Genomic DNA, 18,858 nt, shown 5'->3' on the forward strand with positions numbered 1-18,858 from the left:
TTCACCTTAACACACAGATGTTTTATTTGCTAAACAGATAATTACTGTAACAACCACCTTTCGTTTCCTCCAAAAAACATTCAGTAAGTCTGCAACCTCCATATTTACATTTTCCCCTTGTTTCTTTCCCAAATTTCTAACTATTAAAATGTGCCTGGGAAATCCTGACTTTTGCACTAATACTGCCAACTTTACTATCCGATATTTTCAGACTAAAAATAATGTTCATGCCAGCATTTGCTTCAAATTTATACATGTAAGACAGCCATATGAATTGTAACAGTAAAAATACCTTTTTTCTAGTTTTGTCCCTTGTTCCCATTAAAAACTTGACTATTGAAGCGTATTTCAGATGAAATCAACAAGTAAATATTTGTTGTCGGATGTTTCACCTCAGTTCTTCCACCACTGAGTACAGAACTGCTGAGGGAAATGTGCAGCTAGATGGCAGTGTGCCAAATTAAAGAATCAATATGAAACTGACTATTTCTAATAAGGTATGACATAGCATTTCTTAAATAGTATGAAAACCTAAAAAATCAAATCCATAATGATAAAATAAAACCATCCATAATATTATTGTGACTGAAAAGCTGTAGCTAGGCAGTATATTGAGCCAGGACAATTAAAAATCCTGTATTTCATTCTGGTTCAGAGTTACTCCACCCTAACCACCCTACATTTCAGGCACCAGCTCTTATCACTATGTAAAACAGAAACAGTTCCATCTGCGTTGCTTTGAAGAGCATTGTATGGCTTAATAAAGGGATGTAAATACTCGTGTTAGTTCAAGGTCCTCCATGGACCGGGACAGATAATGTGATGCAAATGAACAGGAACATACACCAATAGGTAAATGTGGGACCAAGTGAACACAGCACATAATACCCTTCTGCTGTATGTATAAAAAGCCTCTATAGCAATGAAACTTAAGGCATGCACCATTTTCCAAGGCTAGCAGGAATAAATGGACAAAGGAAGTGTTCTGCAAGGAGAAAAGGATCCTTCTGCTCAGATCACTGGGCAGTTGCTGTACTGTTCTCCAGCAGAACAGCCTCAGGGCTGTGGAGCTGCACAGTTGCCCACTGAACCCTTTCTCAATACATTCAATGAAAAATTTCTTATCCCACCCTGCACAGGACTTTTGTTTTCTCCACACACAGCTGTACTTTCTGCCTTCTAGGAACCTACCATCCATAGGCAGGAAAGGAAAAAACATGCTGCAGTCAGCTATAAACTATTGTTTTCTCTGCTGCTGTGCTTTTTACTTTGGCTCTGTATTGGACTTGCCTTAATATTTAAACTAGCTGCTAGCTTTGCTAGTGCAAGATCTGTTAACACTTCTGATATAAATTCCATTTTGGCTGAGACAACCAATCATTTCAGGATTAAGCATAATTTTCCACTGTCAAATATTTTAGCCATGCTTTTAAAAAAATAATTTTATTACTTTTACAATATGGAAGTTGCAGGGAGTAGTTTAGATGGACAGTTTTCTTTTTACAGTCCTATATTTTAAACCCAAATTTCACATAAAGTCTAAAATCTGTCATGGTGTAAGTAATTATATTAAAAATAGATATATACACAAATAAAAAAATATATATATAAATATATATCTGCTGTGCATTTTTAACATATGAATTGTTACTTTTTGTGTGCTAAGAATATACAATACAATATATAATTTTGTTTACTTGTAGGTAATATTACATAAAGATACTTTCTATGCTTGTAAACCTTAGGCTAGAGCATCATCACATCTTATATCATATTCAAAAGATCAGCGGTTTTGCCTGAGTATCAGGAAGACAGGTTCAAGAGAACATTCTGCTAAGATCCCTGAGGGATTTTGTTTATTGCCTTGAGGAACGCTGAAGACCATTGATGTTAAAAATATATATATACACAAATAAAATATATATATATATATAAATATATATCTGCTGTGCATTTTTAACATATGAATTGTTACTTTTTGTGTGCTAAGAATATACAATACAATATATAATTTTGTTTACTTGTAGGTAATATTACATAAAGATACTTTCTATGCTTGTAAACCTTAGGCTAGAGCATCATCACATCTTATATCATATTCAAAAGATCAGCGGTTTTGCCTGAATATCAGGAAGACAGGTTCAAGAGAACATTCTGCTAAGATCCCTGAGGGATTTTGTTTATTGCCTTGAGGAACGCTGAAGACCATTGATGGCTGTACCATGGATGTCACTTTGAGTGACCGGGACATTAAGGTGAGATGTTAGAACCTGCAGAAATCTTACAGTTCCAATGGCCTTTTGGAACAGTAACAGCACCTCCCAGAGACGTCACCAAACAGACTCTTGTTTTCCTTTTTCCCTTTATGGAGAACCAGACACCTGTGAGAAACATGGAAATGAAAAACTGTACAGCCTAGTTTATACATACAAAGGTAGGAATTATCCGTATCTGTTCCTACAAAATCCTTCTTTGACTCTTCAAGATACTTTACTTTAAAAAAATCTGTATGTAAAGCTGTATAGAAGTACATTAAGTATTTTTTAAAAAGCTACTATCTCAACAGATATATTTATGCAAAATAACATACAGAGGATGACTTTTACAGTTGAACCTTCACTACTAATTAATGTATGTCTGCCTAAATTCAGCTATCTTGTGCCACCTGATAAATCCACAACAGAAAATGAAGAAACAATATACACTTGTCTTTAAAAAAAAAAAAGTGCATAAAAACCTCAAGTTACATAAATACTGTTTCACTACACTTATGAAAAATATCAACTTATAGACATGGGCAAAAGACAGCCAGAGCTTTTGGGGAAAGAGGTCTCCTGGACACATATCATGACACAGAATGAAAAATCCTCTTCCTGGAGATTTTTTCTCTTTGAGCACTTTATGCTTTCAACTACTGTTTTTATTATCTTAGGACAAGGTGATGCTTGGAGGAAAGTTTCACAGCAGCCCCATAGGCCAAAACATTCTGGCATGTCTAACTAGACAACAGCAGATTCCTTTTTTATTATTTCAAATAAAACACTTGAGTTCCAGTACAAGATCATTCTTCAAGTCAGATTATACCAGATTATGGTGAGAGCTGAAAACAGGCATTATAAACTGGGTAAAATATGAAAGCATGTATTTTGCTAGCCTTTTCATTAGGCTCTCACTTCAGACTTAATTGTAAATTCAAAGAGAGTGTAGCAGAAAACCTTTAACTATTGTTCTCCAAAGCATATTGAGTAGCCTGACCAACAATTTAGTTACCAGTCTAAACAGGAACTGGGCTGGGACTCCATTCTAGCACTCACAGCTAGTCTCAAATTTGGAGTTTGTGGCCAACTTTGTTCACACTGAAAAGTGATTTGGAGGAAAAAGGTTTTTAAAACCTTGTTATCGGCACCTTTTCGTCATTCAGTCACAGACACGTAGCATAAAGGCAAGTCTGAGCACTACTTGCCTGAGTTTGAGCACTACTGTTACCTGAGGAGAACCTCTGGCAAGCAGCTAGGTGAGGGTCATCTCAAGAGCTTTCAATAGCAGCCACATTGTGAACTCAATTTCCCTCAGCAGCCTTTAGAAAATGGTTGCCTGTTGGCAAGCCTGTGATTTAACCATGTGGTGAGGGGAGAGAGTGGATCCCCATCATTGACCAGGACCATGGTCTGCATGGGACCGCCAACCAACTAAACAAGGTCTTAGAAGTTAGATCTCCCTACTAGATCTAACCAGAGCACCCACTCCTTTGTCCCATCACCCCAGAGACCCACCCCTCACCCCATGGCCTCAGGACCACAGCCCCACTTCCACAACCGCCTGTGTTCCAACCTTGTAGAAAAGCCCACCACATGCATCCCTTCCCTGAGGGAGGAGTCCCCCTCAAGAAGGACTGAGAGGGCACCTCATAAATGTGTATAAATACCCAATGGGCAGGAGGGAGTGCCAAGAAGGTGAAGGCAGGCTTTTCTCACTGGTGCCAACCACTAGGACACAAGGCAATGGGCAGAAGTTGGACAAAGCTCTCATGCACTGTGCGATTCTTGGGGTGTCTTGTGCAAGGCCAGAATGTGGCCTCGATGATCCCAATGGGTCCCTTCCAAATCAGTTATTCTACGATTGTATGATGCGCAGGAAGTTCACCTGATTATGAGGAAGAACTTTACTGGGCACATCACTCACTGGAACAGGTTGTGGAGTGTCCCTCTCTGGAGGTACTCGGGGACTGCCCGGGTGCAATCCTGTGCCATGTGCTCTGGGATGCCTGCTTGGGCAGGGTGCCCCACCGCGGTGCCCCGCAGCCTGAGCCGCTCTGCCGACGCGCGGTGCCGCTCCGAGGCGCGGCGGGCAGGCGGAGGGCGGCCTTCCCCCGCTCCCTCCTCCCGCCCCGCCCGCCCGCTGTCTCGCACGGCGGCGCGGGCAGGGCCCGCTGCGCTGCGCTGCGCCGGGCAAGGCCGGGGCGGCGTCAGCGGGCGCGCGGTGCCGGCTCCAGGGCTTTAAAGCAGCGTGTAAGCTGAGATGCTACCACAGACAGCGGCGCGGCGGCGGCGGCCGCAGGAGCTCCTCGAGCCCAGACGGGCGCCCGCCTTTCGCCCCCGCCGCGCCCCGGGGCATGAGAGCGGCCGCCCCGCGGCTCTAGGTACCCCCGGGCCCCATGGCGACGACCCGCGCTGCCCGCGCCCTCCTGCTGCTGCCGCTGCTGCTGCTGCTGTGCCCGCCGGGGCTGCGGCGGGGGGCGCGGGGCGGCGGGCAGCGCCCGCGGGGCTGTCCGGCGCCGTGCCGCTGCGAGCTGGACGGAGCGCTGCTCCGCGCCGACTGCTCCGACCGCGGCCTCACCGCCGTGCCCGCCAACCTCAGCGTCTTCACCTCCTACCTGTAAGTGCGGGCCGGCCGGGGCGCGGCGGGAGGGCTCGGGCCGGCCTCCGGCGCTGACAGGAGGCGCTCCGTGCCCGGAGAGAACACCTCACTTCAAATAAGTTTCTAATCGCTTTTTAATCAGCGGCCGCGTTGTAAAGCGTTTATAGTTGTCCGGCTATCGCGGTGCCCGCTCGGCGCCCGGAGGATCGCTGTGTGATGTGCCGTTTGGAGGGTAATTAAAAGCGATTGCAACAGCAGAAACTCGATGCGATCCTCCGGGACGTTATCTTCACCTTTGCTTCCCGGGACAGGGCTTTGAACTGCGGCCGCTGCTGATTTAATCGTTAACAGATCTCCCCTCGGCTGGAGCAAAGGCAGGGAATTCGGCGCGCTCCCGGGATGCGGCAGCGCTCGGGCAGCGCAGGGCTGTGTCCCGCCGCAGGTGCCTGTGTCCGGAGCCGGGCTCCGGCCGGCGCACCCCGCCCCTCGCGAGGCTCCCCGGGCCCGTCTGACGGGGCATCCCCGCCGGCACGGGCTGCGCTGAGTTACAGCCTGTGGGGACTGAGCCGGCGAGAACGGAGAAACTCTGTATTGGCAAAAAACCCACCCAAAACCGTGCTGAAACTTTCTTTGTTTCCTTGTTTTGGGCTCAGTGTTCGTCGTTTAGCCTCTCGTGGTGTCGCGTGTTGAAAGTGCTGGTGCTCTAAGTGTTCCTTTGGTGTTCTCCTTACTGATTCCATAGTTTTTTGTGGTTGCATGACCAGTAGGTTGTTAATTTACGGCTTATTTCTTGGTTCCCAGCATAAGTATGTTTGGTTTTGAACGTGCTTGTCCAGTTGTCCGTATTTTGACGTGCTGTTAACATGCTTGCTACTATAGTTACTGTGGAGATGGTTTCGCAGCATTATGTGTCTGGGATACTGAAGTGATCACTCTAAGTGCACTTCTCTGTTAGTACCATGTTTCAAAGGACATAAAACACATCTTACATCTGAAAAATAGAATAAAGTAAGCTAGAAATTGATTTCTATGCAAAGTATAAACGTGGAAACATAGACAAGGTGGAAATTAAGTGCAATCAACCAAATCTAAGTATATATTAGGGGAAAGCTTAATTTAAAGAAAATAACATACATTTATAAAGTGGGTGATCAGCTGAAAGACCTTTTATATATATACTGTGCATGTAAATAATATTCTGAAATTTTTCTTAAGATCAGTTTTTGCTTATTTTATCAGAAACGTTTCTAAATGTTGATAATGTTAGGAGGCAGGAGTCAGCAGTCAGCATTACTGAACAACCACTTACAGTAGAGCAAAACTTTGGCTATGTGTGATAAAGATACAGTCCTTGAGATACATACAAGGTCTGCCACTAGTTCCAGAAGTAGCAGGTCCTGATTTTGGGTACACATAAGATACAATGTTTTCTGGTGGTTTGGAAAGTCATAAGCAGAAAGGTAGATAGTGATGTTCTAAAGACATACTTAAGCTCTACATATACTGTGTTAAGAAGTAGAGACCCTAAATTCCTCACTGCTTGGAGGAATGCTAAAACCAGAAAAACATGAGAGAATCTACTCTTCGACTGTTTCATGAAGAAAAAGAGAGCAGATGTGTGGTGATGTCAAAATACCATTGCCAGGGTTCTTCTGCCTCTGGTAACCTGCTTCTTGGGAGGATTGTGATCTAGTCTGCCCTTTTGTTTTTAAATCCTTCTGTCCTTCAGAAGGAATGTCTTTCTCCAGTCAAAAATCCTCTGTTGTTCAGTAGCATACACCCTGAAGTGAAAAAATGTTATTTGGACAGGCAGATTTTTAAATGACCAGGACTGCATGCAGGCAGTATAAAGTATGAAAGAGTCATTCATACGCATAGGCAGCTACACTTACTGTTTTCCAAATTTGCAAGGCTGCTATCCTTGGATTGATTAATTATTGCCTAATTATGCAGAATGGTAGCTCCTGCCTGCCTTCCGTAAGGAACTGTCAGGTCTCATTGTCTGTAGATGGCTAAGCAGTGGCAAACTTTAAAACATGCCTGCTTGTTATAGGCATGTTTGCCTTCCTGAGCTTGGTAATGGCCAATCAGCTGCTTCTTGATTATTCTCCTTTCTGGTTTGGTTTTTTTTTTCCCCAAAAACCCAAAAATGTCTTTTTCTGCTGTGACAATTTCTACCTCAGATCAAAGCAAGAGATTAAAATTGTGTACTCACAGTTAATCTCTTTCAAGAAAAAAATAATCTTCAGTCAATTCTGTTCTTGCACCATAGATATATCAGACCAAACCCAGTGTTTAGTACTACCTTGGATTAAGTTTGAGCTTTTAAAGCTTTGGGTTGTTTGTTTTGTAGTTGGGTTTTTTGGGTTTGTTTTTTTTTTTTTTTTTTTTTTTTAATTTCCTAACTTTTTATCTTAGTTTAACACTCACGTAGGAGAAAAAGATTTTCTTGGTCTGCACTGGAGATGGTGAGAGAAGCTGAAATGCTGAGGCCATTAAAGATTTGTTTTATTTTGAGGCAAATGTCTATAAAGCATGATATATTATGGTGACTGAATTTTGCGTGTACCATCATTTTTTTTATGATGGTGTTCTTGCAGCAGAGCTAAATGTACTCTACAGATGGACTTGCTACAATTTTCTCCATTCTCATTTATAATCCCAGGCAGCAATTCTTTCCTCTCATCAAAAATATTTTTATTTATGATTATGTGTCTGCTGCCATGAACTGTTAGACTTTTTAAGAACAGGCAAGGAGAATCCATGAGTTTCTTTCCATTCCTTTTTCTTCATTTACTTTTAGGCTAAGTAATGTATTTGGTGTATTCAGTGCAACTCCTGTTGACATAAATGAGAATTCCATGTGCTGATGAAGGGCAGGACTGAGTCTCTGTTTCAAATTAAGAACAGGTCACTTTCCTATCAGTTCACAGTGGAAAGAAGACGACAGAATCTACAGGTCTTTTGCACATGGGACCCTCATTAATTCTCAAACCAAACCCATGAGTTAGTGAAATATTTTTACCATTTGCTGTGATGTGGAAAATTGAAGTGGAGAAGGGCCTGCCCAAAGTTAGAGGTAAAGTTTATGACAAATCCAGCCATTAAAGAAATCCTAACTCCATTGTTTAACCACAGGCTTGTCCTGCTTCACTTAAATAATTACTCCTTAAAAATTCTGTGAAATCTGGACACTCCTGTTCAAGAATATTAATTAATATTCTAATTTAGTAATGAAAACAAATTTTCTTTTCAATCTCATGTGATGACAATATAGAAGACAGCATTTATAGATTTTTAGGTTCTTTGTTTTGGGCCTAGACAATACAAATAAGTAAATTTATTATAACTGCCAGGGCTGTCTAACAATTTGTATACTATGTTTGTGATCAAAACCTGTCAATGATAAGCAGAATGTTTGCAAAATGTTAACATCATAGATTGACAGAGACATGCATGAATACAAATATAAATATTGCAGCATGTTGCCTTTTACGTTATAGTTTACTTAAAAAGTTTAAATTTAGGTACATTGTAAATATGTGTGCTAACACTTGGTGAAATACGAATCATATAATTTTTAATTTTTCATAGAAATAATTTATTAAGAAAAAATACTTCTCAAAACTTTGATAACATTTATATTATTACAGTAGAACCTATGAAGAAGATATCAGTGCATATTATAAGGTTTCAAATCTATCACTCTTCAAGTAAATTTTGTCCTTCCACTTAATTCATTGCTATGCTATTCTATTTGATGATAACTGTAGAGCACAGTCAAAAAAAGATTCTGAAAGTGTTTAAGACTACTAAACATAAAAAATGAAAAGAAAAAAGAATGCCATGAACCTGAATGAAAAGATTTCTTACTATTTTGAAGGTAAAGAAGTATGTTCCCAGAAATTAACAATGTTTCTGAAATAAGAAATGTAGTCATTTCTCTGTCAGGAATACCCAAAATCATAAAGAACAATCCTTTGGTGTAAATTTGCATCCTTTTAGTCATTCTGATCTCATAGTGCAAATTCAGGTCTTGTCTGTGTCTTTATCAAAGGTATTTTGGGAATGACCATGGTTTTTCAAAGAGATCAAACAGCAGCATGAGTTATAAAGTCTCTCACACCTTCCAGATCCCTTGACAAGATTTAGGAGTTATATATTTCATCAAATGTCTGTCTTTTCTTAGGAAATACTTCTTTACAGAGCTACAAACTTTATAGACCTTAAATTAATTAATTAATTGTCATGTGGTTTCAGCTAGTAATCTGAATCTTGTCCTGATTGAGGATGAAGGTGAATCCAGGTTCTGGATTTACAATTTAGTGCTAAATCTGCCTTTTGAAAAGGAAAGGAAACATAACATTTCCTCTCTATTCGTGGCAATAGCACATATGCAAAGGTGAAATATACCTCTTGATAAATTACAGGTAAACAAAAACTGAAGAAGTAACAAACTACACAAAGTATCATGTTTGCCAGTTTTCAAGAGATTTGCTTTAAATTTCAAATCATTGTGTGTCAAGTCAAAGTCAGTTTATTTGAGAAAAATTTTGATTGAAAACGTATTTTGAAATATCATTCATCTCACTTGAGAACACAGTGTTAAAAATAACTCTTTACACTGCTTCCTAGAGAGCCTTTTGCTGCTCTGAAAGAAGAAAAGGCTCTCACACATTACCTCTCTCCTTTAGCGTTTGCTCTGTGGAAACACTGCATAAATTGGCAGGGAAAGGAAGCTGTGTTTGAGCGGGGAGAGTGCAGGGCGCTGACAGAAGGAAGGCACCGTCGCTGTGGTTGGTGTCCGAAGCGCAGGGACAATGGGCCGGGCAGAGGGAGCCCGGCTCCAGCTGGGAACGCGTGCACTGGGCTGACCTCCCCAGTCAGCATGCCAGCAGAGATTACACTTCCCTCGAGTGCTCCCTTGTTAACCCAGCCTTTGCTGCCGTGTCATTTGTCTTTCAGATGCTTAAAGTTGCTACCAATCTTTCAGTAGTCCAGATCACTTTCGTTTATTCTGTGTGTTGGCCAAGATAATATTTCATCTGCGTGCACTGCTTTCTTAATTCTCTGTTGGCTGTTTGAATGGTCATGATTAATACAATTTATGGTATTTTCCCTGATTTCCGTACTTGAACTGTCCAGCAGATGTGCTTCTTTTCCCAGTAAAAATCATGGTAAATAAGGTGTGGTTCCTTTGGCTGCGAGTAAACTGATTGAAGGCAGAACATGATGTGGTGTTTTTGACATACCAGAACAGCTTTAGACTTTGGTTAGAAGAAAATACCCTAACATCTTTAAAAAAATATGATGTGATCAAAGCATGCTTACTCCTCAGAGATTTAGCAATTCATGTGGCAAATCCATATGCTTTATTCTCTGTGCTGCTTGCTGAGAAAACCTGAGAATGTCCTGTACAATTTTACTGATCAGATGTGAGAAATTTGTCGCCTGGAGAACCATAAAAGAAATAAATGTGGTTGGGGAGGGGTAGGGCCTGAAAAGATGTTGCTGACACTTGCTGAAGGAGTGCTACCTTCTTCTATCTCTCAGAACTGAGTTTTAATTTTAAAAAAGTACAAAGATCGTGAACTGTTGCAATCGTATAGGGCAGCAACTCATGGTACCTCTGCCCTTAGTCCTAGTGCTTTTTTTTTCCTGAAAGTCTACAGGCAATATCTGGTAATTTTTGAATTAGACACCTTAGAATGAGTATTAGCAGCAGCACCCAAGTAGAAATACTGTCCTGGAATGTCTGTGTCATTTAGATGAAAAAGACCCCCAGCCAGCTCATATTATACTAAGCACCAGCAATCCCTGGATCTCTAAGCAGTAATGAAATGGGATTGCAGTGCAAGTTCCCAGGAACTGGTGCAGTTTTATCCGGCTTTGCTCAGACAGTAATTCTGTATCACCTTCCAGATTTATAATTTTGCTGTGTCTTACTAATTTTTAGCTATGAGCTTTGGGTTTTAGGGGCTGTGGCCACAGCACTGAGGTCATTCCCTGAAAGGACAAGTTACATTGTCATGTCTAGTCACTGCTGCAAAAAATAATTAATCTGAAGTGTAGTGTTGTCCAACAATGATAATTATAATAATCAGCCACTCCCAAACTGGGACTTTATTGGTAACAAATGGGCTCTTAGTTTGGGTCCAATTGTATGATTTGGCTTCGATCCTGCAAATACTTATCCAGATACTTAACTTCAGTGTCAGGAATGGTTCCACTGAAATCACATGTGCAAATGTTTGTTGATCAAGGCCTTTAGTAATTCTAAAACAAGCATCCCTTTCCCATGTATCAGCTCATTTGTGGGGAATAGCTTCATTAAGCTGTTCTCCACCACTGTCTCATTGCACAGCCTAAAGCATTATGTATATCATAAATCATTTAATACCATTGCTTTTCAAACATTTTCAAAATCTTGGACTGATTTGAATATTTAGTTTTATCTGGAACGCACCATCCTCCAACAGTATTAAGTTATGTAGTTGCAGTGAAATCATTTTAAGAACATATTTTGATTAAAAACTGCTGAAACTTTATGCATGATACTTCAGGAGTATAGTTGGCTTTGTACAGGTGATACAATATTGTGTGCATGGAGATGTCTGTGCATAGACAGATGTCAGACAAATCTTTTAAAGTATCTATCAGTCTAAAGCAGCACAAACAACTATAATTCCCACCATACAAAATCTCTCCCCACTTTTGATGACACTTGATTAAATGTTTCCTATTTTGTTGAGAGTAGCCATGCTTAGTGAAATTACTAAACTTAAGCAGTAATTACTTAAGTAATGCAGAAGTATTTTTGGGCTTGGGACTTAATATGCATAATGATTGTGAATAAACTTAACCCTTTTTTATGCTTTTCCCATGAAAAGTGTACAATAATTTGATGCTGTTATTTATGAAGGGGAGGTAGGGGGTAGAAAAGTGAAGCTGGTGTTTGGTACTGCTACTTGTCTTTTTTTTTTATTCTATTAGTTTCTTCACCTAACACTTCAGCCTGTTTTGTCTGAGGATAGAACAGTTAAAGCACTGATATTACACAGAAATAGGACTTTCCTAGTCCTCGTTTCTGCAGCAGTAGGCCTCTTATGATGCCAGTTGTACCATGCCTTCTGGATCCTGTGATAATGAAAATGCTAGTGTAAGTGAATGAAAGAACAGATGTGAGATGATGTCAGCATCAAGGGAAGTGTAGCTGCACTGATTTGGCATTCACTGAGTTTGTAAATGAGTCTCTGTGTACCCTGAGGGTAGAAGGTCACAGCTGGCAAAGGAAGCAAGTAAGATAAGACAAAGTTCTCTCTCATCCATGATTGAAAGTTACGTTTTCCGAGCCACCTTGATGAGTAACTTGCCTTTGAGCTTGATCCTTAATCAGCTTGGTGTGGAGGCTGCCTCAGAAATTAAATATTTCTCCTGTTGGTCTCATATATGATGAGGCTGCATTTATGTTTGTAGTGGAGGGTGAGACCAAGTTTTCAAGTGTTCAGAAATAAGATTTATCCTTATGAAGAGATGGAAAACAAAGTTTCTTAAACATCCTAATTCACAGAGGTTGTAATTTTGGAAGCATGAGAAGACAGAAACTGCTTCTGGGAACAGGGACTATGATCAGTTAGCCATAACTGGATTCAGGTAGAGAGATCTTTAAGTCCTTCTGCTCCTGGATATGGTAATGTATGGATTCAAGTAAATCATGCAACTCTGGTCTTATTCCATATATGTGATGCCTGGGACAACTACCTACATCTGAATTAGACTAATTTGGTGGTGGCTGAAAAAAAGCTGGAGATCTGTAGATTAAGAATACTTAATTAGGTGCTAATTGTGAGTATGACATGATAAAATAAGGGAGGTCCAAAGGAATTTTCTTCTCTTCTAAAGGGTGTATGTCTGCCTTTCAGTTTTGTTCCTGGCTGTCTATGTGACCTGAATTTTGTGATATATAAGTTTCTTATTGGAATGAGTAAAGTCTGTGCAGGCATCTGAGAGTAATATTTGACCTGCTGACAAGGAAATACAGGATTCATACACTTGGTGCAATATGGAAGTATTGCCTGCACTTGTGCTGGAGTTGTGCAAAGACAAGGAATTGGAAGCAGTCCAAAAGAGCTGCAGGTTCAACTTTGTGACCTGACAAGTGTCTCGGGGAGTACATTCCTGTCCTAGAGTGTCCCTGCATACAGCCTCACTGTATTGGCTGTAACCTGCAACAGGCACACACAATTACAGGAAGTTTAACAGAGCAACAAAAAGTACATGGAGAACAAAGAGACAGGTTGCTTGGGAATCTGCCTGTATCAGTGCTGTAGAGTAGTGACATGTACCTCTCATCAGCAGCTCAACCAATTTTAAACATTTTAAACTCTCAGGAGAAGTGGCACTCTAGTCTAGCGCTAAATTCTAAAATCACAATTCACATTCGTGCGGTATGTATGCAGTAAGACTTTGTAGTGTAGTTACTGTGGCAGAGTTTTTATCAGAAACGTTTGTTTCCTTAGTGGAGATAAGACCTGAGGGTATAGCAGTGGTGGGGTGAAGAGTAAAGGTGTGCAGTGCTGTTGATAGGTGTTTTTAAAACTTGAGTGTGAGGCACTGTGGAAGAGTATTTGGTAGCAGGAAGAGGGTCTCATGTGGCCTTTTCTAGGCCTAGCACTGAAAAGGGACAATGTGGAAGCTCTTGATCAGAGAATAGCATCTGGGAAGACTGTAAGTTCCTCAGCATATGGAGGCTTCACTTTGTTTCATACCTGCACATATCTAAAGTAGTGTGAACTGTCAAGTGCCAGAACTATACTTCCTTCTGGCCAAGACAGAAGATGTGAAAAGAAAGACCAGGACAACCCCTTTGGAATAGCCTAACTACCTGAAGGCCAGAGACTGTACAGAACATAGTTAAACACATTCTTGGAATCTTGAGGTACATGTTTTTAGAATAAAAAAATGTTTACTGAATAGGCACTATGACCTCAGAAATGCTTGTTAGCCCACAGCCTTGATGAACAGCACCTGGCTAACCTCCTTTTTTTCTTATCAGAAACCCTGTCTGCTCCCAGGAACTAGTTCTGTCTAATGAGCTCCTGTTTTTTAATGAACAGCCATGGAAACTTATTTTTCTTGCCTGAATGACAATCAAGTGGAACAACATTTTTGCTATCAAACTTTCAAAGAAAGTTTCTGACCCGAATTGTGTCCATGATGGAAAATTACTAAAACCAACTAAAGCAATTACTAAAGTGACTAAAGCCAACTCCCTTGTGACCCTATAAACAGCAGTCCTTAGTGAGACCCTTTGAGCTCTCCATGTTCACAGCAAGTTCTGACCAGGAGTCTTCCTCTGTGTGAGACACCTCTCAGAGCCAGCGAACCCTCAAGTTTGCTATACTTGGAGGATCACTGCCAAATGCCACCCATAGAACCTGGGTCAATATCTCCACTCCTTGAGACTCAGAGCTTCACCTGCAGAGAACATGCAAAGGCATCTGATATGAGTACTGCACTTAAACAGGAATTTTTCACAGATCTATACCTTGTACATACTCCTTTAGGTGTTTGTGTGAGTGTGACTATGCTATAGCAAATGTGCTGTGAATGTTTCTCCCTTTGATTTTTAAATGAGTTAGGTTCATAAGGTAGCTCTATAAATGAATTGCTATTGTGCTTATAGGAAATTCTCTTGAATCTTTTGACAAATTGTTTAAATTAGTCTATTAAGTGCTGCTAAATTTAAATGTGGTTAAAATCTTTAGGTGCAAGCCATTGGTCAAGTCTAGGGCTAAGTTTGGCAGGCAGATTTGCTCTAAACTTTGGGACTAAGAGGAAGAGTCTCTCTTACTCCTTTTAATCCTTACCCTTTTTTTTTATCCTCAGCCTCCACAGAGATAATTGTTGCTGATTTTTAGATTTTAGTCTGTTTTTTCTCTATGTGCTTTAACATCTCGTTAGCAGTAGAGTGAACCTTGCCAATGAGCTTTGTCATGCTTTCAGTTTAATATTAAACCTGCTTTTGCCAGTGATTCTTTGAACAACCTAAGACACCCACTAATGACACAGATTTCTGTGTGCCATTCCATGTAGGTAAATTAGTAGATTTATGCCAAGGGAGACTTCATGTAGTTTCTGCTGTGCATATACTAATGGAACAAAGTTAATTGTGTGGAATTGGTATAAATTGAAAAAAATAAAATTGAATTTGAAAATTTTGAAGATTTTGAAAAGTATTAATTAATATAATTAAATTTAAGTCTTTGCTTTGGTTCTAAAGTGCCAACTCTTGACAAAAAAGCTTCTTTTGTATCATTAGTATGCACACTGTCCATCTTTTTGAAATAAACAAAAGTCAGTGTTTTCTTTTGAAAAAAAAGATTTTAAGGCATACCATTGAGTGATCATCTTTATTGCCTTGTTTGCATCAGGATGCAGACTCTGGCCAGTGAGTTGTGTTGTGTCAGGGACTTGTGTCAACTGTACAAATTTTGCAGGAGTTTCAGGAAGGAAGGAATTTCTTTTGTTTTTCAGACCTTTTGTGGCCATTGTTGATAGCATTAAGTGAACAGAGCAACAGGTTTTTTGGAGGATGTTTACACAGTGCTGTAGTACATTCATTGCACTCATAGGTAGAAACAACTGTCATACCAAACAGAGTTATCAAAATCACATTTCTGTACATATTGGTGCCGCGGCTGTTCTGCCTTCAATGGCTGTCTCTGGCCAATTTGTGAAGAATCCCATAAACCTGAATCCAGATGTGGTCTGTTTTCTACATTTGTCATCAATCATGGATACGGCGTCTTGTAGTCATGCAGCTCTGTGTTCCTGCCTGTCTTTCCATAAAGCAGTGCTGGAAGAGCATCAGATTTCACAAGGAATTTGTAATATCCAGATTTACTGGATGGTATTATTTGCAGTCTTGTATCTCTTTGTGGGAAGTCTATAAGGAAATGCTCCCTGCTCTCAATGTGCTGCTGGTTTAATCCCTTCTGATAAGGGTTTATGAAAACTAATTACGAGCCAGTTTAGTCCCCAATGAAGCTAGAGCTGAAACTCCTTTCAATAATGTGGATGGAACCCCTGGTATGTCACAGTTAGTTTTATTGTAGAGGATTCTGTTGGGATGTGATGAGTCTAATCTCAGGGAAATTACTCACTTTTTATCCAAATATCTCCATATGTTGAGTACACAAGCAGGTTTTTTTTAGTAGTTAGTGAATGAGTAATTACCAAAGTATCAATGATAGTAATTACTCGTTAATGACATTCATTAGTGGTTTGGATTTTCTTAGCATGGAGAGCTTCCATTAAGTTGTGTTCACAGTTTTTACAGAGCATTATTAAGGTGGTTGTTCAGTAACAACCAAATGAAAATAAGAAATCTGTGAATTGTCATTTAACAATATGATTTTGGTAAATGGATGGATGTCCGAGCCACAGCAGAATTATAACAGAAGGACATAAAGGAAAAAAATACAGCTTACCAGCAAAGATTATGTCTATGTTCTTTCAGTTAGTAATATCACTACTAGTGGTTTTTTTGGGTTTTTTTCTCTACCTGTAAATGGCTTGTCAGAAAAAGTTTCAGAAATTAAAGGACTTAGTAATTTAACATTTATTAGCAGGTTTAGACATTAACTGAGTGCTCCTCTATGCTGCTGAGTCTGTTCATAATAAAATGCCTTGGGCCAGTGCTAACCAATAGGACACTTTAGAAGATGGGTCTAAGGAGTGGACAAAGCAGCTGGTGTATCTGTTTAACTCTCAGAGCAGTTCCTGGATCTTTGGGCAAACTGAAGTCTTCAAGCAGAGTGACAAGCAAATGCCCAAGTCAGTCCCCTCAGGTGCAATTAGAGCAAGCCTGTTGCTCCTGCAGTGACCCTGGGTGCACTTTGGGAATGCACAGTCCAAGGCTGTGCAAGCTGACCCGAAACAAACAGGGCTGCACCAAGAGGAAGAATGACAGAGGACAAAGCGAGTTCAGATTTTTTCTTTATGGCACAATCATTGATGAAGATGAAATATGAGGTGGAATTTTTCAGTAGTTTGAGTATGAGATAGAAGCTTTGAAGTTGCATCATAAGATGATTCTGCAGTGCTGCTTCAGAGCACATAATTCTTGAGCTGGTATTTTAATGATTTACTACTACATGTATCTCTTTACTTCTAGTTAAAAAAGACATATTGACTATTTTGTTCTGTGTCAGGGGAAGTATAAAGAAAGAACTATGGAAATTGAGTTCAGTAATACTTGATTTCAGAAGTATAGAAAGAAACCCCAACAACATTAGTTTATGTTCTTTTATATCATCCACCAAAATAGATAATGCAGACCATGTAAAATCAAGAGTTTTATTTCCTGTGAATATTGGTTTCATTTATTTTTTCATAATATTCTTGTTCATGCAGTTGTCTCTGACTGCCAGTTTTAGTAAAAAATATGTAATTAACTGTTTTGATAGGCAAGATAATTGTTATATTTACTCATGGCATGACATCATAAACTAACTTAAAAATTATTATCAAGCACTCAGAGAATAAATTAACATGATATTTTGAGTATTAACATATTAATTAACATGAGACACAATACTGATAGACAAATATTCAAACTGCACAAATGAAAGTGCATGTTAGACCAATAGAATAATATCTTCAAACATATGACTTTAAAGAGATATGCAGTCTTCCGTGAATAAATTAATAAAATACAAGATTTCTGCTGTAGAGAAACAAGATTGGGATGTCACTGGGTAAGTATATACGTAAGGCTGAGTGATATTAAAATTAATAAAAGGTTGATTACCAGTTTGAATACCTGTTCTGTCTTGCTACTCTATCAGTATTTCAGAGAGCATGTGGTGCCATTGACTGCACTACTTACAAAGAAGGATTCAGCAAGAGATATTGGAGTAGAGTTCATGCTGCTTCTAAAATTCAGGAGCAGGGGTGGCTGGAGGTATATTTTACTATTTTAAAATATTTTCCTACGTAGGTTACTTAAGACAGCAACTCAGCTCACAAAGAAAGGCCTTACACTACTTCTTAAAAAAGCAGTCAGCTCATGTATAGATAGAGAATTGTTCCACTAATGAGAACTGTCAAGCAGAGAATTTGAAATGTCTTTGTCTGGCTTCTGAAGAGGTTTGCCATATACTACTGTCTCATCCCGAGGGGGCTGGAGGTGGATGAGGGCTGATCCACTCCTGCTCAGTTCCATTAAAAATGACGGTCTGTCGGAACTGTACGTTTAGTTCGCCGTTCAAGTCATTGTCTATTCCTGGATCTTAAAAAAAAATGACATCTATGTTCTTAACTATCACATGCAGAAGACATGACAATATAACTACAAGCTTTGCTAGATCTAAGTAAAGCTTACCAGTAAAATTATTTGGTTTGTTACACATACTATGTTTTCTGGAGACATAAGTGTAGGCTAATGCCAATGTGTGCATCTTCAGGGTAATGATTTCAGCTGCAGTGCTTCTCTGTAGTGCAGTGCCTCCACACACCCTCTGAGTCCTATCTTTCAACTGTAAAATATGTTAAGATACAAAAATTAGTGTATTTTTTCTTAGTATCTGAATCCTTCATTCTGTCAAAGTGGAAATACTGCTCAGCTGTACATTAAATTTTTCCTTGGATCCAAAGATACCCTGTGTTCATGAGAGCCTGGCAGTGACATTATTTTGGATACAGCTGTTGACCTAGCTGGTTTGTCTGGAAGGAAAGATGGATTGTGCTGTAACTGGGGTGACATCAGGCAATCAGCTGTGGAGACTATTGCCCCATATCTTCTGCTCCCTTCCTAGTATGTCTGTTGGCCTTTGTGTCTCTTAGGTGCCTACACAGATTTCATGACCTTTATCCTTACAATCTTTAATGCCTTACACCAGAAAATAAAGCTGAGAAGCTTTTTCAAGTTTCTCAGATTGCTACTCCAGCTCTAGGAAGAGACTTTTCTGAGGATTTATGTAGGTATTGAATCGGAAT

At 39.9% G+C, this 18,858-nt stretch overlaps 1 protein-coding gene across 1 annotated transcript in view; it reads left to right on the forward strand.

Annotated features, from left to right (window-relative positions):
- Window positions 1-4,488: 4,488 nt before the first annotated feature.
- LGR5 (leucine rich repeat containing G protein-coupled receptor 5) overlaps window positions 4,489-18,858 on the forward strand; it is a 92,015-nt gene continuing 77,645 nt past the window's right edge. The window contains exon 1 of the mRNA XM_039703851.1: window positions 4,489-4,875. Coding sequence (XP_039559785.1) covers window positions 4,655-4,875 — 221 coding nt within the window. The 5' untranslated portion in view covers window positions 4,489-4,654. The remainder of the gene's footprint in view (window positions 4,876-18,858) is intronic.

The sequence above is a fragment of the Passer montanus genome, unplaced genomic scaffold (genome assembly GCF_014805655.1).
Source record: "Passer montanus isolate IOZ18808 unplaced genomic scaffold, ASM1480565v1 scaffold17, whole genome shotgun sequence".
NCBI classification, from domain to species: Eukaryota; Metazoa; Chordata; class Aves; order Passeriformes; family Passeridae; genus Passer; species Passer montanus.